Here is a 21,279-nt window from a genome sequence, read left to right on the forward strand (position 1 = left end):
TACCCTTAATCATTTTTGTTGCCCCTCTGTACCGTTTCCAATTCTAATATAGCTTTTTCGAGATGGGGCGACTGGAACTGCACACAGTATTCAAGGTGTGGGTATACCATGGATTTATGTAGTGGCATTAGCATATTTACTCTATCCCTTTCCAAATGGTTTCTATCATTGTTAGCTGAATATAGACTATCTATTCCTATGCTGTGGAGAGTTGAAGCAGTCTTAACTACAGAGAATACTGCTTTGCAAATGGTAGTTAAACAAGTTCAGGGAAGGCAGGAGCTGAGGAGACACCAATGGATGCTGAGAGCAATTTACATGACTCCAGTTCAGCTCTCTCTGCTGCCAGGTTTTTTTAGCTTGGGAGCAAATGGCTTTTCTCAACTCTGATCAAAATGAGGGTACTGGACGCTGTATGGAGGGAGAATTCTCAAGAACTATGCAGGAATAACTGACAAGGTGGGTGAGGTAAGATCTCTTATTGGACCAACTTCTGTTTGGTGAGAGAGACAAGCTTTTGAGCCACACTGACTCTCTCAGACCTTCAGTACAGGTTGCTTATATGTAGTGATCACTTAGAAAACTGGCTGCAAACAATATACGTTTTAATATGGCCAAATGCAGTGTCCTATATGTAGTAACAAAGAATGTTAGTCCATAGGACAGATTGGTGGTGACTTCGTTGCCTCTGGAAAGAATAATAAAGCATTCTGGCAGCCCTCCAAATGCCAGGTCCTGGGATCAAAGTTGGCAGCAGATCTCTCTCTAAGCTAGCCAACAGGTCTTTGTGACATGCCTTTCCACTGCTCCCCAGGACCATTCAAAAATGAGAAAGGAGAATGCCATGATGATGATGCATTTCTGGGCAAAGAAGCCATTGTTCTCAGACTTGTTCATCCCAGTATCAGACTTCCTTGGGGCCTCTGCCACCCAGAGACTTGCTAATGCTAGAACCAGTCCTCCACCCACGCTCAATCTAGCTATCTTGTATTTTAGTATCCATTTTAAGTGACTGCTTTCTGATGAGCCAGTTAACATACCACTGGAACTTAGAAAAGTCAGCATACTTATTCTGCTCACTCATGTTCCGTGGATTCATTTCCTTTAACATGGGAATTAAACTTAGCATGACATTCCTTCGGGTTGCCATTTAATGTGGGTGTATTTGAGTGTCCAAGCTAAAAGGCCAAATTTCTTCACTATTCTATGTTCAGGAGGCTGTATCTATGCTGAGGATTTTCTGAAATTCTCCCCTGGTGTTAGAGCACCTGGGGAAGAATGTCTGGAAATCCTGTGGAGACAAGATCAGTGGAGCCATTGGTTCAGCTCTGAATAGAGATTGCTCAACTGTCAGTCCTCTAGTTATTAGCACTAGACCAACGGTTCTCAAACTGTGGGTCGGGATCCCAAATGGGGTCGCCAGGGCTGGCATTAGACTTGCTGGGGCCTGGGATCGAAGCCCTGGGCAGTGGGGCTCAGGCTTTGGTTTCAGCCCTGGGTGGTGGGGCTCAGGTTACAGGCCCCTCACCTGGAGCTGAAGCCCTTGGGCTTTGCCCCTCCACCTTGGGCGGCAGGGATTGGGTGGGATCAGGCTTCAGTCGCCCCTCCTGGGGTCGTGTTGTATTTTGTGTTGTCAGAAGGGGGTTGCAGTGCAATGAAGCTTGAGAACCCCTGCACTAGACCAAACAGCCTCTGCTTTAAAGATTAACTTTTAACAAATATAAGCTTGTGAGTTTAAAGGATAGGAACTTTCCTTTATAAAATATCCTATTTTCACTGTTTATCCCCAGTTAGCTGAGGTGTTGCAAATCCCATTGGAAGCAATCCATTTTATTCAAACACAGTTATAGCTGGAAACAGCCATCAGAAACAGCAGGATTGATAAGGTACTTCCATTAAGCAGTGTTCTCGTTTTAATATTTGTTTCTTTAGGAATAAACTGCAACTACTAAATTTTTTCCACTTTAGCAATTAGACTTTAAACTATTTTATGGATTTTTGTAGCAGTAAAAGCAATGATGTCACTTTCCCAGAACTGAACCAAGAAAAGACTAAGTAGTGAGGAAAAAAGGTAATAGATGCTTCTGGCAATGAGGAAACTGAATTTTAATTCAAACATTTGTGACACAGTTCCTCCTCTGCCTTGGTGGGTCCTGCACTTATTGGTGGATTTTCTCGCCTCAGAGGTTCACGGCAGCCCTCAGTTTGGCCACTTTCATGGCTCAAATCTGCCGTTCATTCAGTTAGCCTCATCACTGGCCAGCATGGGGAAAGGAACAACAACAATCCTTGCAGTCTCTGCCGATCCACCTAGTGGATTGTGGAACAGGCCAGAGACCTTCCCCTCTGGTGGAACCCATAGTCCAGTTCAACTCCTCCGGTATCAAGTAGGGAGTTGGAGGGATGGGAAGAATCCGGGCCTGCCCTCTACTCCGCGTTCCAGCCCAGGGCCCTATGGATTGCAGCTGTCTACAGTGGCTCCTGTAACAGCTGCCTGACAGCTACAACTCCCTGGGCTACTTCCCCATGGCCTCCTCCCAACACCTTCTTTATTCTCACCACAGGACCTTCCTCCTGATGTCTGATGATGCTTATACTTCTCAGTCTTCCAGTAGTACACCACCTCACTCTCTGCTTCTTGCATGTCTTGCTCCCAGCTCCTCGCACACACCACAAACTGAAGTGAGCTCCTTTTAAACCCAGGTGCCCTGATTAGCCTGCCTTAATTGATTCTAGCAGCTTCTTGATTGGCTGTAGGTGTTCTAATCAGCCTGTCTGCCTTAATTGTTTCCAGAAAGTTCCTGATTGTTCTGGAACCTTCCCTGTTACCTTACCTAGGGAAAAGGGACCTACTTAACCTGGGGCTAATATATCTGCCTTCTATCACTTTCCTGTACCTGGTGGGCCAGCCTATATTCCACCTTGGTCCCGAGGCCTGCCGGGGATATTAGTTGGCAGCTCCTTCACGGAGCCGTGAGCACCGGCGTGTACTTGGCACGGTTCACGCCTATCCCAGACATCTGCCCCTTTTGCGGCATGAGGGAAACCCTGGCACACGCATAGTTGGAGTGTGCCAGGCTGCAGCCCCTATTCCGGCTCCTCACCAATATTTTATTACGCTTTTGGTTGCACTTTTCCCCTCACCTTCTTATTTATGCACTCCCTATCTGCAGCCCCACAAAGTCACAGGATCTCCTGGTCAACCTCCTCCTGGCCCTAGCTAAAATGGCCATCTATATAACCAGAGTGAGGAGGTTGGCTGATTGAGTCTCCTGTGACTGTGGGGCCTATTTCCGATCCTCGGTCCGTTCACATATCCAGGCAGAGTTCCTGTGGTCGGCATCCACTGACTCCCTTGACGCCTTTGATGTGGGTGATGTGGGTGCTGTTTGGGGTTCTCTGCTCGGTGTCCCCGTCTGGTTCCCTTCGTTTGACCCTTTGACCACACTCCTGTCCCTGTTGTTTCATTATTTGTCCCCTGTATTTATTTGGTGTCCAGGTCCTGTGGATCCCCCTCTTAGGCTGCGGTGGATCCTTTAGCAATGGGATCACTCTCTTGTAGGCACCTGGCCTGACCCTGTCACACATTTCATAGAAGTGTAGGACTGGAAGAGTCCCCAGTAGGTCATCAAGTTCAGTCCCCTCCTACAGTCAAGGCAGGACTAAGTAATACTTCCTGACAGGTGTTTGTCTAACCTATTCTTAAAAACCTCCAATCATGGAGATTCCTTCCTGAGCAATTTGTTCCATTGCTTGACTGCTCTAACAGGAAGTTTTTCCAAATGTCTGACCTAAACCTCCCTTGCTTCAATTTTAGCCCATTGCTTCTTGTCCTGTCCTCAGAGGTTAAAAAGAACAATTCCTCCTCCTCCTCATAATACCCTTTTATGTACTTGAAAATTCTTATCATGTTCCCCCTCAGTTTTCTGTTCTCCAGACCATTTTTTCAATTTTTCCTCAGAGATCATGTTTCAGACCTTTAGTTGTTGCTCTCCAATGGACTTTCTCCAGTTTGTCCACATCTTTTCTGAAATGTGGTACCTGAGACTGGACACAATACTCCAGCTGTGGCCTATCTGCATGGAGTAGAGCTGAAGAACTACTTCTGGTGTCTTTCTTACAACACCCCTGCTAATAAATCCCAGAATGTTTGCGGATTTGTGTGTTTTTTGCAACAGTGTTCACTCGTATTTAGTTTGTGATCCACTATGACCCCTCCCCCCCAATACCTTTCTTCAGTACTCCTTCCTAGGCAGCTGTTTCACGTTTTGTATGTTTGCAACTGATTGTTCCTTCTTATGTGGAGTACTTTGCATTTGTCCTTATTGATTGAATTTTATCCTGTCTATTTCAGACCATTTCTCCAGTTTGTCCAGATCATTTTGAATTTTAAGCCTATCCTCCAAAGCACTTCCAACTCCTCCCAGCTTGATATCATCTGCAAATTTTATAAGTGTACTCTCTATGCAGTTATCTAAATCACTAATGAAGATATTGAACAGAACCAGACCCAGAACTGATCCCTGCAGAATCCCCCTCAATATGCCCTTCCAGCTTGACTGTGAGCCACTGATAACTAAGGCTGTGATTATGTCACGGAAGTCACGAATTCCATGACTTCCATTGATCTCTAACATTTTCTGCCCTGGGAGTGGAGTGGGTGTTGAACCAACCTATCAATTTTGTCAGGGAAATTTTACTAAAAATATCTGTGACAAAAACGTAGCCTTGCTGATAACTACTCTCTGGAAATGGGTTGTCCAACCGGTTATGCACCCACCTTTTAGTAGCTCCATTTAGGTGGTATTTCCCGAGTTTGTTTGGGAAGGTCGTGCAATACAGTATCAAAAGCCTTACTAAAAGTCAAGATACATCACATCTTCCCTCACCCCCACCCCCATGATCCACAAGGCTTCTTACCTTGTCAAAGAAAGCTTAGGTGGTTTGAAATGATTTGTTCTTGACAAATCCGTGTTGGGTGTTACTTATCACCTTATTATCATCTAGGTGTTTGCAAATTGATGTTTGATTATTTGCTTATCTTTCCAGTTACTGACTGGTCTGTAATTCCCTGGGTTGTCTTTAGTCTCCTTTGAATAGCTTGGCAATATATTTGCCCTCTTCCAGTCCTTTGGAGACTCTCCCATCTTCCATGAGTTTTTGATTGTAATCGCTAAAGGCTCAATCAGTTCCTTGAGTATTCTAGAATCTATTTCATGAGGCCTTGCCAACATGAAGACAACTAACTTTTCTAAGGCCATGTCTACACTGCCACTTACGTCAGCAAAACTTGTGTTTTGGAAAAAATACCACACTGAGCAATATATGTTTTGCCAGCATAAGTGGTAATGTGCATGATGCTGTGTTTGCAGGAGAGACATTTTAGCACTTCTGCCATTTCCACATTTTCTGTTGTTGTAGTCTTAGTCAATCGGGGGGGGGGGGGGAAGGGCCTATCCTGTCCTTGGTCTTCCTCTTGCTTCTAATGTATTTGTAGAATGTTTTCTTGTTACTCTTTATCTCTCGGTAGAGTCATCTCATTCTGTAGCTTGGCCTTTCTAATTTTGTCCCTATATGCTTGTGTTGTTTTTTTTTGTATTTGTATTTGGTCTTTGCACGTAACCAACTTCTGAAATTCTGTCCCTGTCTTACTGGGATTCCTGGGAAAAAAACAACGGACAGTTGCAGGATATAACCATGCTAAATCTTGTGTACACGACAGTACTGAACAGATCACTACATTTGAGATTGGGAAGGAATGACGAGCCATACAGTGTGAAGGATCTCGATTTCCACTAATGAGTTAAAAAGCATGAGGTAAAATGTTCTTCTCCCCAAATACTTCCATTATAGGGACTCCTGGTGCAGTAGCTTTTTACCACTAGAAGCCTATGATAAATAATTAAAGATTTGGACATTGCATATTAGTTATCACCACTGCATGATTCTGCTTGATGGTCTCTGCTCTTCAAGCTAAGGACTGGAATAGCAGGTGGCACAGGCCAAGATTAAAGTATGTGGGGGAGTTTTTTATTTTTCCAAAACCAATCTTCTTTTGAATTGATGCTATTGACTAAAACTTTGCTGAGTTGTGTTCTGTATTGTGTTCAGTGTCGGGTTTGGATGCAGAGTGGTAAATAAGGGCCGGGGCAGAGAGAGAAAGAGAAACATAGTGAGTGTGTGACTTTGCAACCTTAATGTTCTTTTTACGTGTTTTATTGTAACATGTATTAGATTCCAGAAGTCTGGCACCAAAGCTGAATGTTATCCTAGGAATATTAACTGGAGCATGTTGCACATTCTAGATTATATACCATGTAGTATACGGGGCCAAACTAGCTTTACTGTGACTGCTATTTTTCATTTTGACTTTTGTTTCAGATAGTAACTTGCTTCAGTGTTAATATACAAAAGCTGACATAACATAACAAGTTTTAATAGTGCCATCACCCTTTCATCCATCCTGGAATTCCCTGTTAACAGGAAGAGAAGATTGTTTAGAATGCCATGTTACTTTTGGAAATTGGTACTTTGTCACACAGTGCACAATAGCTCTTTACTGTGCTAGCACAGTGATTCTCAACCCACGGCCCAATCAGCACACAGCTGCGGCCCATGTAGATGTACCTGTAGTATATATATTGCCTGGATGTGGTCCACCTAACACACAGAGAATGGCCCACAATGGTAAATAGGTTGAGAACCACTGTTCTAGCTGTTTAAAAATCTAAATTGGGTACATTAAACTCCCAACAGCCTTGTGCCTCGGAACCCATGGGGGCTGGGAATGTATGAGTGGGCTTATAAAGTGCCTTCTCATGTCTTCATGTTCTACTTGATTTTGTATTCTGGAATGCAACTATAAAATTGCAAATGCAGTTTAGGTTGCTGTTGCTAATATTGTATTTTAAGCTGATGCTGCCAGTATACAGTTGGCTTTGTAATGGTAGATTTGCTTTTCTTTGGGATCAAGACTTCCTCTGAAACCCCCTGCTGCTGTCCCTAAGCACAGAAGATTTACCAGTTTAGAAGCATGAAACTAAATTGTGTTTATGAATTCTCCATGCTTATTGCAAGTTTTGCAGTGATGTAGCTCATCGGTTGACTTTTTCGGGGCAGGCGGGGGGAGTTATCGGAGAAGTGGTGCTAGAGAATTTCTAATTTCTGTCTTTAGAGAGAAGTTTAAATTTAATTCCAGGGAATTCACTCCTTTAACATAGGTTTTTATAATTGGATGCTTGGGCTGAAATGCGGATCTCTGAGGATCCAGTCCTTCCTCAGTTGCTCTAGAAATTCTACAACATTCCAGTGAGCAGCAGCTCATAGAAGTTTGTAAACGTAGTGCAGTAATGAATTCAGCAGCAAAATCAATAACCAGCACATAATATTGGAATGAGCCAGGCAGTCTGGATCAACTATTCACAAAGTTTCAAAGGAGACAGAATCTGTGTGGTATAGTAAACCAAAATGATGTCATTGATACAGTACAAATTCAAGGGCTGTGACAGACTTCAGGGCCACCCAAAAAAAAAAAAAAATCAAGCTTAGGTGCTTACCTGTCTATTTCACAAGGAAGAAGGCTGCTAAAGCTGGTCCTTTGGAATGGACATAGCTTCTGCTTGGCATTGATTCAGGGCCTCCTGTGGTGATGACTTCATTTGTCAGTCCAGTCCTTCATATTCACCTTCCCTTTCCTTACACACTGAGATGCCAACAGTCAGGGAAGGCCAAGCAACGGCTACCTAGTTCTGCAATATCTTTGAATGCATGTATTAAGACTAAGTGGGGGCAACTTAGTTTAAACCAACAAACACACCCTAAGGGGAAAATGCTTCAATTGTTACTGTTTCTTTTTATAGACAAACTTTTATCCTTCTAAACTTTGGAGTCTCAAGCAGTTGGGGGAGCCAGGAGCCATGATGACTCTTATTCTACTATATCTGTGTCAACAGCTCTGAGTCCTGCACAGCAGAATGTGGCTATTGCCAATATTCCCCAGTGAATCCACTTTTGAAACCAAAATTCCAAAAGTATAAACCCGGTCTGCGTAGGGGTTGACTTTCAAATTTGGGGATGAAGTTTTCAAGCCATGCTTGGCAGCTCCATATGCATTTCCTGAAATTTAAATGCGGAAGACCTGGACTTGACCTCTTGATGACACTGAGTGCAGGTGGCTCTTTGAGTAGCCAGACTGGGATGCTGTCAGACCTATGGAAAACCTGCCTTATTTATAGCTAGGGATGGGAAGGTTTGATTTTAAATCAAAGCAATTTAAATCATCAGTTTTTTAATTTGTAATTTAAGTCATCAGGCTGGAAGCCTTGATTTAAATTTATTTTAATCATGTTTTGCATTTGTACTTTATTTTCCTAAAACAAAAGGCTTGATTCTCATTAGTTGGTAACCATTACAACATATTGATTTGCATCTAAATATAGCCTTTATACTAAATGTAGTGCTTCTTTTTGCTAACCAGAAGGGTACACTCTGGCTCAGATCCTCAGAGGTATTTAAGGTTCAAACTTGCATTGAAATCATGGGACTCTGAGGATCTGGGCCTCTGTCTGTCAGGAGCAGGCAAACTTTTTGGCCTGAGGGCCAAATCAGGTTTCAGAAATTCTATGGAGGGTTGTATGTATGACAAACAGCCAGGTGTGGCCCGGCCCCCGCCCCCTGCTTCTTGCCCCTGATGCCCCCACCCCGGGACTCCTGCCCCATCCAACCCCCCCTGTCCCCTGACCACCCCCAGAACCCCTGTCCCAACTGCCCTCCGCCAACCCATCCAACCCTCCCCCCCCAGAACCCCTGTCCCCATTCAACCCCTCTGTTCCCCGCCCCTACCCCTATCCACACCCCTGACCACCGCCCTGAACTCCCCTGCCCTCTATTCAACCAGGGCTCCCTGCCCCCTTACCTCGCTGCCTGGAGCACTGGTGACTGGTGGCGCTACAGCTGAGCCGCCCGGATGGAGCCAGCCGTGCCACCACGCAGCACAGAGCACCAGGTCAGGCGAGACTCTGCAGCTGCACTGCCCCAGGAGCTCTCTGCCCCGCTGTCTAGAGCATTGCGCTGGTGGCTCAGTGAGCTGAGGCTGTGGGCGAGGGGGAACAACAGGTGAGGGGCCGGGGGCTAGCTTCCCAGGCCAGGAGCTCAGGGGCAAGGCAGGAGGGTCCTGCGGGCTGTAGTTTGCCCACCTTTGATCTATGCACATTTATTTAAGCAGTTATATAGTTTAATTTACATTTGTTCCGATTATTAGTTTTTACATTTTTATATACAAAAACTATGAAAGATGCATTTCTTATTTACTAGATTAACTTTTTTACTCGTGATTTGTGTCGAGCTCTATTTGGATGGAAATTCAAATGCAGATAAAAATGCACAAAACCAAAATTTTAATGTTTTGTTAAACTACCTTAAGTGCTGGGTACATACAAAAATTATCAAAACATGTTCTGCATTTCAAACCAATTTATTAAACAAATGACGTGTTATTGGTAATTAATAAATTGAGTTGATTTGTTTCTGGTTACCACATCTTTTAAGATTTTAAAACTAGTAGATCTCATCCTTTCATACCTAGTTTTTATTCATAGATTGGATGAGGAAAACAAGCTTTCCTGCTTTTTCAACTCCCAATTGATTTCTTAACTTTGAATGAACATTGAACTGAACTAGTTTACACTGAAATGTTGAAATGTTTACACTAAACCAGTTGAAGAGGCTAGTGTTGTCAAAAGCTGGTTTAGCACTTCAACAAACTCTTGACTCCAGGTGCTTAGCCAGTGTCTATTAATTTAATGGTTTAACTTTCTTAAAACTTGGCAGGAAACACACACTGCTTAGTTTTTAGATATAAATGATTTTAAATAGATTGTTTAGGCCTTAACTTAGGTTGTCAATTTCAAATTTAATTTTAAATAGGTTTATTTTTTAAAAATAAACATATTTGTGTGAAATAAAAAGAACTGGCAAGGCAAAAAAACAATTTTTAATTAAAAATATATTTTTATCCACCCTAATTAAAGCATGGGCTGGGAGGAAGGGATGCAGAGGGAACCAGAATCCTAGTTTTTAAGGAGCAGAAACTTGCCAGCATAGAATGCTAGCGCAAGTTGAAAGTAGGGGAGGGAGCTCGACTCAAGTCAGCGATTAGTGACTTGCTACTCCTACTGCTGGGCTTCCCTCCAATTTTCTTCCTGCTGGGTTGCTTACTGGCAGTACGTTTGATACATGACTGACTACAGCTAAAATGATTGCTCTAAATCATCATGGAATAATTTTTCTTGATTTAGAATCCTTCTAACGCTGAGAGTTCAAAATAGCCTTTAAATCACTTGGTCTTTTTGTCACTGGTCCCATACTGAACATACAGAGGTCCAAGATCTGATCACGTTCACTACAATTGCATCAACCTATGAAATTTTGTGTAAATACCTATTAGTTTCTCTGATATTAAACTGGAATTTTCCTTTAAAGAACAAAAGTGGCTTGCTTGCTTTTCGTAGGGGAGGTATTCTGTACTGATTATCCTCCTAGACAGCCAGTAGAGTTCGTGAGCACTGTTACAAGAGGCAGATCCATTTTAGGCCATTGAAATGTACTGTGTAGGAGTGCCCTGAAATGCAGCTAATCTCTGTTCCTAATTTTTTCAATTTTCATGGCCCAAGTTAGCCCTGCACAATTCTACTTGCCCACTCATATGGAGTTAGTCACTTTTCTTGACAGGTGACTAAAATGTTTTAGTTTTCTATTAACTTTTCTGTGGCATTTGATACCATAGATCACCAAATACTCTCATCTCACCCTAGGGACCTGCAGCGTAAACAGAAATACCCTGAAATGGCTAGGTTCTTCCCCATAGACCTAACTCAGAGGGTCACTGTGGGCTGGGCACTGTTCCTCCACCTCCAAAGGCTACTTGCAGTAGCCTGTGAGGCTCAGTCTTCTCATGATATTCAGTGTCTATATGAAGCCATTGGGGGAAGATGGTGAGGCATAATGAGTTGAATGCAGATGACACCCAGATTGACGTTTTCTTTGTCAAACATGCAACTCTGTCTCCTACCTTTCTCAGTGCCTAGCCAAAACCAGCATTCCTGAGCTATCTGCTAGTTAAAACTGAATGCAGGCAAGATTGGAATAATACACGCAGAAGGGCTACACTTCAAAGAACATTCTTCTTCTATCACTCCCAGCTGACCTGGGCGTCCACACTCCAACTTGCCTGTCTGCAGCTTTGGGGTCTTCTTGCTGTCATTGGATGCCCAAAAAGCCATTGCAACAAACGGTCACTTCCATCTCCCCAGAATATTAGAATAAATTACACTGTCAATCAGTAGGAGAGACTTGTGAGTATAGGAAATAGAACTTCTGTAGGAGCTGGACCTAGGCAGTGGAATATACTTTCACAAGAGAAAAGCATGACCATCAGAGGTGAAAGTAAGTCAGTATGGTGGACCGGACCGGACCACTTCCCCGGAGGGGCCGGGGCTCCAGTCGCTGCGGGGAGCCCCAGCCCTTTAAATCGCCGCTGGAGCTCCGCCAGTGGGGTTAGAGCGGCACTTTAAAGGGCCCAGGGCTCCCTGCAGCGGCCGGAGCCCTGGGCCCTTTAAATCTTGATTTAAAGACCCCACCTCTTCCGGTTGAGGTCATGTCCCGCTCAGGACTCAGGCGTACCAGTAAGTCCTTTGAGTTACTTTCACCCCTGGTGACCATGTAGCTTGCCACTTTCACATCTAAATATTAAACTCATTTTTTAACTTGGCTTGCATGCACTACACACCCACTTGTATATCTCACAAATACAATAGAGAGAACCCTGTAAACTAGTCTGACTGTTTCTCCTGCACTTAGATTCTATGGAGTTTTTGGGGCCATAGAAGTACCTAGATAGAACATTGCAGTGAATAGATTGTGTCTTGGTTTGTAAACTTCTATTATTGTTCTGAGAGAATAAATGTAGATAAATTATTAAATGAATATTTCTGCACCCTAATTTTTTTAGTCCAAGCTTTTGCTTTTTTCCCCCGGCCCTACACAGTCAGGGAAGGATGGATGTGTTTTACAGTGACTGGATCCAGCAACATCCAAACTTAGTCTTAATCTTTCAGCTGCTAAAGTTATTTCAGACCTGTGTATACGCAGTGCCTTGTTAGTCAGATCTGAATGAAAAGCAAGCTATAGCTCCACTGGCTTCTTACAGTTTCTACCATGCAACTTCTAGTCTGCAGACTCTCACCCTCTCAGTCTGAGGTAGCTGACAAGTGTGTACTCATAACCTCAGCTCTTCTGAGGGGATGAGCTAGATTGCAGTCCCAGGAATGGTACTAATGTTGCTCTTCCTCATACCAAAGCATGTGCCTGCACCTCTGCCTTTCGATGTTTTCTCCACTGCAGCTGCTGAGTTGCATTGTTCTAATTTTTCTTACCTATTCTGACTTCTCAGAGGCAGATGTGCACCAACTTATCTCTCTTGTGTAGAAGCCTCATACTCTTCCTTGGACTAGTTTTCTATACCTAGAGCTTAGTGACTGCTGGTCGTCTTGCCTCAGCAGAATCTTCCAAATACATTTAGATTATAAAAATGTGAATGCCCAACAAGTTGTGGGTTGTTGAGTTTCAGCCTCTAGAAAGAATGTTGATGGCCTCTATCAGCATTACATTTCCATACCAGAGCTGCTGAACACGCATGGAAAGAGCATCTGCAAAAATCCTTAGTGTGCTTCTACTCTGTGAAATGACTGCCTCCTATCTAATCATCTTTCTGTGTGTTTTAGAGTCCAGACTCTGTGAACGGACAAAGTTACTAATTTGTCCTCCTGTTGGCTCTGCAGCTGTATTCTTGCTTCTGTATCAACAAGATTAACCAAGTTACTACTTTCAGTTGGGTTGCGGAATCTTTATTACTGGTAGTGAAACACAGACCTGAAAACCCTGCCTGAGACTCCGATCTCTGCATGACTGCAGAATTGGCAGGGGTTGCTTTTTTTGGGGTGGGGGTGGAGATGTGGATTCATGTTGACTGAATGTGCTTGATTTGTAATAAAGTGAATAAATCTGGATCCCTGTGCTCAGTCATCCTTAGACTGAAATTGCACTTTAAGCATGTATTCAAAGCCGCTGGCTGTTTGGTATTACTTTATACATGTAACCAGGTCCCACCAAGTAATTTCTGCTCTTAACCAGACAGTGACAGAAACAAGGAGAACAAGCACTATGGTTCAGTGCAATTTTGCTCTTACTGCTCAGATTCTGTGGGTCATTCAAACCATGGAGCACCTTTCATTCTATTTACTGTAGCTCCTGGGTGCAGCAACACAGATCAAGACATCTTCATCCTTAACTGACTTTCTCTGGCTTTTGTAAAAGCAGACCTCTAATATGTTCTTGTATTAATATTGTTTGGCTTTTGGCTTCCCAGTTTGATGTCCCTGCGTCTCATTTTAGTGTCTTGTCTGGACGATGTGTCTGCTGCTATCCTGTCTGAAAAGATCCGTAACTTAGAAAGGAGGAGGAGAAGGGTTTGGTGGGGCAGCAGAGATGGTTGTGGAATCCCAGGTTTTTGTAACACAGAGAAACCTGTTTTGTTGCAGAGCACAGGAGTTACGAGATGGCTTTGTATTGGAAGCAGTGTCTTGCATACTACAAAACCTATTTCTAAGACTAAAACTAGCTTCTGGTTCTCTTTGACATTTTAATTCTACATTGTAAATATACAAGTTGCATACACATTTGGATGGCAGTTGATGCTCAGACATTTGGACATAACTTGTATTACATCAGCTAGGCATTCTTGGCCAGTGCACACCTGACCAAGTAGAAACAATTGTTCCAGTTTATTTAAATGACTTTCAGCATTGCTTTCCTTTTTTTAGGTTGCTCCCTTTATTTACTAAGAAAAATGAAATAGCCAGAGCATCAAGGGAGTTGGGGGTGTGCTGACTGTCTTAGGCTCATGTGCTCTTTTTATTTGCATTTAAGCAAATATAATATGCAGTGTGATTCCTCCAAACAGATTTGTTTTTAAAACACTAATTATCAAGTAAGGGCTTCCTACTGGTAAATTACAATGCAAGATCTGTTTCTTATTTTTTTTTTTTACTAAATGTGGAGCTAGAGACCATATAAAGCAGACTTCAGTTAGCTTGGTATATCATTTTACTTTATATGTATTTATTGCTGTAATACCCACAGTATGGTACTTTCCACATATGTTTGCCCTGAAGAGTTTTTGTCTTTCAGGTTACTAAATGGATGAAATCTAGGGAAGGGGCTGTACCACATAAGCATTGATGGATCGATATCTGTATATGTTTGGTAGTACCAAGCTTTCTTTGCTTACATACAGCTGCCCTTCAACCTAGCATTTTTCCCTGGTGAATTTCTTGTAGGCTTCATGTCACATGGTTCTTGAGGAGCTGGCATAAGATGGGAGACACCTGGCTTACTGGCTTGAAAAGGACATTCCATTTGTAAGGTGCATTCCACATGTGGGAGAACTGAATTACTGGGATAACACAGATGATATTGGTGTGTTGCTTCCTGTCCCTGTTCTGCCAGATATAAGGCTGGATAAATAGTGAGAAAACAGGGATGCAGAGCCTGGAAGAGTGACAACAAATCTGAACCTGATGAGAGAGAGAGAGAGAGAGAGAGAGAGAGAGAGAAGGGAGCCAGTGGAGAGATTCAAGGGGAGTATTGAATATAAATCTAAGTCCAAAACAAAGTTCTCTATCCCTTGAAAATTAACCATCATCAGTACCAGCTACAGTACTTTTAGTTACTACTTCATAAAGACAGGTTTCAGAGTAGCAGCCGTGTCAGTCTGTAATAGGAATACTTGTGGCACCTTAGAGATTAACAAATTTATTTGAGCATAAGCTTTCGTGAGCTAATGAAAGCTTATGCTCAAATAAATTTGTTAGTCTCTAAGGTGCCACAAGTACTCTTTTTCTTACTTCATAAAGAGTATGTCAATGTGATAAATGCAACAAACTCTTCCCCAGTGGTGATAATACTAATGTTCCATCAATTCTTTCTCTTCCTCAAAGAAAGGATCTTGAATGTGGGAATAGTGGCATTTGTGAAACTGACTGAGATCCTGTCCCTTCCCAATAGCATAAAAACTGGAAGTGAACAAAGGAGGAGAGGAAGCTCAGCCAGCTTTTGGTTAAGAGAAACTTAGATCTCCCCAAGTCCTCAGACTCTACCCACAATGGATGGTTGTCATTCTTATCTTCCTAGTTCCACATCTGACTGTGGATCATTTTCAGATAATGCTGAATCCCAAAAATGAAGGATGAAATAAAGTTTTATTTTATATATCTGTCTTAGGGAGGGTTCTGTGTATCTTGCAAATTGTGGGGTAGCAATACACCTAACCAAGTTTGTGTACCATAGAACAAACTATTCATGATCTGTCTTTAGAAGAAATTGCATGGCATTTGATAGTTTGATATAGATTACTCCTGGGGGAATTCTGCACTACTGCATGTGCGGAGAATTCAGGTCCCTGCAGATTTCTTTGCTTCCCTGCAGAAAAATTACTTTCTGACGGGGAAGAAAAGGGAAGCCACAAGAGCAATCACATCCCCCTCTACAGCAGTCGTTTTGGGTGCCCAGAGCAGCCAGTTTAGAGGTAAATCACCATGGCAGGGGATGAGAGGGCTGGGGATGCCTTGGTTGGTGGCTTCTACCCTGTGCCAGGCTTAGCTGCTAGTTCCATCTTGGCTGGGGGTGGAGGAAGACAGGACTTCCTCTTCCTCTGGAAGGAGTGGCCTGGTCCAGGTCAGAACCACCCCCAGAAACCTCCCTGGCTGCAGGAAGCTCCACACACCCACCCCCCACAGCTTCCTGCTCCCCTGTCCACCTAACCCCCATGCATCTGAACCCACACCAGGCAGCTGTACCCAGAACTCCCCCCCCGTGCCTTTACCCGGAACCCACCCACTCGGATGAGGCAGGTTCCCCTGCTGCACCTGGACCACACTGATGAGCCCCCTGCACTCAGACTGCCACCCCACTGAATGCCAGCTGCACCCGGACCCCCACCCCTGTACCCAAACCACCCCCTGCTGAGCTCCTGCACTCAAATCCCACCCCCCCGCCCCAATCACCTGGACCCCCACCCAGAACCTCCCAACAAGCCCCTGTGCATCCAGATCACCCGGACATCTCACTGAGCCACTCGCACTCAGCTTGCCCCACCCAGGACCCTCTCACCCCACACCTGGATCACACCCACGCTTAGCCCTTCCACACTTGGATCCTGCTGGGCTGAGCCTGCCTGCCAGCACCTGATGTGGGGGGACAGTGCCCCGGGGTCTTTCTGGGGCAGGCTCAGCCCTTGCGCTGGGTCGGGGCAGGTGCAGCCTCATTGCCCAGTCCGTGTTGGATGGGGATGGGAAAGAGCTGCTGGGTCATCTCTCACCTCCATGCAGCCAGTAGCTTGTGCTCCCTACTGCCATTCTGGAGCCTCCATGTTTGTTGACAAATAAAATTTGCAGAATTTTAAAATGTGCTCAGAATTTTGAATTTTTTGGCAGAGAATTCCCTCAAGTGTAATAAGTACAGAATTTAATTGAACAGGCTTTGCTGGGAGGCAGCATGGTGACACTAAGTCCTAAATCTGAAATTAGAGCCGTGATTCTTTAGTTCTGTTTTTTGAATCAAGATTGGGTATTCTTCTAAAAATATGCTTTGGTTCAAACACACACTTATGTGGGGGAAGTTCTATGGCCTGTTAAGCAGGAATTCAGACTACATGATCACATTGGTTTCTTATGACCTTAGAATCTATGAATCTAGTTCAGAATGGGTTTTTATTATTTGTAATGCAGCATGGAAGCAAAACATTTACTTTATTTTGTGTCTACTATGGGTGGTATTCACTCTGAGTTATTGCTTTTCTTTAATTAGAATCAGGATAGTACCTTATTCTAGAAATTACATATGCTACCAAGTGTTGCTGAGTGCGAAGGGACCTATGGAGAAATGTTTAGATAAATGTGAAAAAAGGGAGCCATCTGTGCCCTTTAAAGCAGCTAAGAAGTTGAAATCCTACCATGTGCTACTCCTTAATTTTGATTGACTGTTCAATATTTTTAATAGTCTGGTTAGGAAGTGTCAGAATAATTTGTGTCTCCACCCCTCTCTCGTTACATAAAAGTTCCTCCTTTCTGTCCTTTCTACTTTCCCTAGAGCTTCTTGATTTCTGCACAAGGTCTGTGTCTCCACTACTCTATTCCTTTTTCATCCAGAGATCTCAAAACAGCAGTCGTTTGGGTAATTTCTATGTGGTTAGCCCCAATGCCTACCTCTGCTGTCGCCCAGAGCTTTCGTAAATAGCGCCATGAAACTGTTGTGATTGACTCTTTTGCTGCTGCTTGCAGCCCATAGTGTTCTGTGTAGTTAGAGCCCTGCAAATCTGTGGATATTCACTTTATATCCACAGACTGTTTTTGACCAGATGCAGATACAAATGTTGTATCCATGCAGGACGCTGTGTATAGTAGTGAAACTAATCAGTCTTTTATTTCGCTGGGCTGCTGCTTAGGAAGCCATGTGTAGATGTAGAGCCGCTGAAGTGATGTCTTTTCAGACTTAGGAAGGCAGCACTGCCATGGGTTACATTTAGAAGGCTTGTTTTGTAGCCATAAGGGCTAATTCTTTTACTGTTACGATACCTAAGACTATATAAAAAGATTAGAGAGTTATTTTCCTTTCGTATGCTTGCTTTGAGTGTATCCCTTTATGTATCTTACCTGTCCATATGGATCTCTCACGTAGCAATAGGGAGAGAAGAATCTTTATGAAGGTAGGGAAATGCGACTGTAAACAAATTGGCAGGGAGATTTGGGATCAGATGCTACCTTATCCCACCAGTAACTCATGTTTTTAAAAGACCAGATTTCTAGTTGATATTTAAATTCTGCAGAAAGTGATGACTGAGTCCCCCACACTCATCATGTTTTCCCCCTTACCATTAATGTGTGAATCCTTCAGACCCTGGTTTATAGCTCATCACAACCTTCCCTAGTTTAAGCTGTTGCCACTTATGAGTGAATTGGCCTTGAATGTACCTGGGGGCACTTAGGAGCAGTTGTGCTCTTTCAGTCAGGTTGCATGTAGTTAATCACTGCTGGTAGATGACCTCTGGGAATTGAATGGATTGGAAATCAGAAGCTACATAGCAAGGTAATAATGAGAACTACTATGTATGAGTAGGGGAATTGGTGTTAGCGAGTGGTTGCCGCTTGAGTTCCTAATTAGCTTTCCAGGTCATTGATGGAATATTCTTTCTTGAAAGGGTTGACAGCATTTATAGTTTAAAAAAAAATCTTAACATTTGATTAAGTTCTTGCTTTGCTTTTGACATTCCATCAAAAGCACTAGCACGAGTTTAAGCTAAGTCTCATGATAAAACTTGCAGAATCCTTGAAAGAGAGACAAGGTGTGTGAGATAATTATCTTTTATTGGACCAACTTTTGTTGGTGAGAGAGACAAGAATCCTGTAAGTTAGAGATGGAAAAGATGTATTAGATTTTTCTGATTCACCCTTCTCAAGAATTGGGACAAGCAGCCCAGAATCTCTACAGGAGAATGTTACTGTAAATAATGCGGCACCTAAGACCACTTGACCCATCCTGTCTTTTCCAGTGAAAGCATGATTCTGTTTAACACAGCGGAAGACTGAACACACAGTATTAGGAAAGCCAAATTTTCATTTTTTAAGTGACGAGTATTTTTAATAAAAAGTTGTCTAAATCTCTCAGGTGAATGTCCGGACCTTAAAGAATCTGTAGGTATAATGTCACACAGGAACTGAGCCCTAATCCTATGCAGGTTTGAACCTAAACTGGTGAGATTGAAGGTCACTTGGTATTGTCATAAAAACAAATAAGCAAAGCAACTGAGATGATTTCTGGGTTTTCTCTTGTCCTTGCAAATTCTTTTGCTTACCAGACACATTAGATCAGCCCTGCCCTCCTTAGGGAAATTGCAGTGCTAGCCTCCATCCTTCTGTGAAGAAACTCTGTCCTTGTCTAAAAGATTTGATGGCAGGTTTAATTGAGGGTATTCTTGCTCTTGCTTTTCAATTAGTTCAGTCTAAAACTGATCTATTTTGGTTCCAGCCATTAATGAATAATTAAGATGAGACTAGAGAGGGGGAAACTTAACCTGTAAATCACAGACATTTAGTAGTTAGAAGCAGATGTAACTTTAAAATACTGTAAATTTGACATTGCCATGTTTTAATATTTCAGTTTGAAACACACGAGCTGCAATATGAGGAAGTTGTGAACTGGCTCTTATATCCTTTAACAAAGCTGACAGTCCAATCTTCAGGTTATCAGAAAGCTGGGAAATGTTTTGAAAATGCAAATTTGTATTCTTAATGTTTTTGCAGTATTTTGAAGATTTAACATCCTCATTCTTTAGCATATGTTAACCAGTTCACATTAGATCTGGACTAAAGCTCCTTTCTTTTTCTTTCTTTCAGCCGGACAATGAAATCTCTTCAGACTGCAACCATGTAAGTATCCGCTGATTTTCTTTGCTCTCTAGCTAGCTGTAGCATTTGAAACTTATTTCCTGCAGCAACCCCTGGCTATTTTGCCAAGACAGAAAACAACACTTTCCACAAGCTGTGATGTTTTCTGTGCCAAAATGAGTTACTGGGCTGACTGCCAGCAAGGGAACATGGAGCCAGTTTCTTTACCACTACATACCATATCATTTAGGCTTTCTAAATTCAGATTTGCAGTAGGAAGGTGCTGAATGCTTAACTCTAAGTCTTCAGCTGTGGATCACTTGGGTTAAGCTAGGAGTGTCCAAAATTTCCAGAGTTCTCAATGTGACCTCCTCTTTCATGGAGGTTGCAAGTCTCAGTATGCAATGTTCAGTCTTCTCTGGAGGTGAGTTCCTTGGCTCAAAATGGAGTATTGCATGCTGAGACCTGTAGTCTATGAACCACACCTGTGTTAAAGGTGTAGATAGTTAAAATCTTTTCCATCCTATGCATAAGTGTGGCCCTTAAACTCCTGGGAATGCTAGGATGGCCCTCAATTGAGTAAAGTCTGAAAATACCTGATTTAAATTGTGTGATGTATTCAACAACAGGTCCCCTCTGTGTAAGCTGGATCATAGAGATTTTCACAAACCATTAAAGGTAGAAAGAAACCAGACATTGACATATTTGTCTTGACAAAGAGCATAGAGTTGCCAAATTAGCTCAGAAGGTAATTGTGACAGTTTCCAGGGCTGTGGGCACCTCTGATTTAGCATGAGGAAGCCTTGTCTAGGCCTGCCGTGGATCAGTTTCCAACTCCACTGGTCACAGGCAATAAAGGCCTCGCTGTCACTCAGTAAATTAGTGACAGGCACACTCCAATTCTTGAGCTGTCCGAGAGTCTCCCAGGAGTGTCATAGAATCATAGAATATTAGGATTGGAAGAGATCTCAGGAGGTCATCAAGTCCAACCCCCTGCTCAAAGCAGGACCAATCCCCAACTAAATCATCCCAGCCAGGGCTTTGTCAAGCCAGGTCTTAAAAACCTCTAAGGATGGAGATTTCACCACCTCCCTAGGTAACCCATTCCAGTGCTTCACCACTCTCCTAGTGAAGTAGTGTTTCCTAATATCCAGCCTAGACCTCCCCCATTGCAACTTGAGAACATTTCTTCTTCTTCTTCTGTCATCTGCTACCACTGAGAACTGTCTAGATCCATCCTCTTTGGAACCCCCCTTCAGGTAGTTGAAGGCTGCTATCAAATCCCCCCTCACTGTTCTCTTCTGCAGACTAAATAATCCCAGTTTCTTCAGCCTTCCTCGTAAGTCATGTGCCCCAGCCCCCTAATCATCTTCATTGCCCTCCACTGGATTCTCTCTAATTTGTCCGCATCCCTTTTGTAGTAGGGGAACCAAAACTGGATGCAGAACTCCAGGTGTGGCCTCACCAGTGCCAAATGGGGGGATAAACACTTCCCTCGATCTGCTGGCAGTGCTCCTACTAATACAGCACAATATGCCATTGGCCTTCTTGGCAACAAGGGCACTCTGTTGACTCATATCCAGCTTCTCATCCACTGTAACCCATAGGTCCTTTTCTGCAGAACTGCTGCTTAGCCAGTCAGTCCTTAGTCTGTAGCGGTGCATGGGATTCTTCCTTCCTAAGTGCAGAACTCTGCACTTGTCCTTGCTGAACCTCATCAGATTTCTTTTGGCCCAATCCTCCAAATCGTCTAGATCACTCTGGACCTTCTCCGTACCCTCCA

At 43.2% G+C, this 21,279-nt stretch overlaps 1 protein-coding gene across 1 annotated transcript in view; it reads left to right on the plus strand.

Annotated features, from left to right (window-relative positions):
• GLG1 (golgi glycoprotein 1) overlaps window positions 1-21,279 on the plus strand; it is a 169,244-nt gene that overhangs the window by 60,323 nt on the left and 87,642 nt on the right. The window contains exon 2 of the mRNA XM_038368833.2: window positions 19,506-19,538. Within this exon, the coding sequence (XP_038224761.1) occupies window positions 19,506-19,538 (33 nt within the window). The remainder of the gene's footprint in view (window positions 1-19,505; window positions 19,539-21,279) is intronic.

Source organism: Dermochelys coriacea, chromosome 12 (genome assembly GCF_009764565.3).
Source record: "Dermochelys coriacea isolate rDerCor1 chromosome 12, rDerCor1.pri.v4, whole genome shotgun sequence".
Lineage (NCBI taxonomy): Eukaryota > Metazoa > Chordata > Testudines > Dermochelyidae > Dermochelys > Dermochelys coriacea.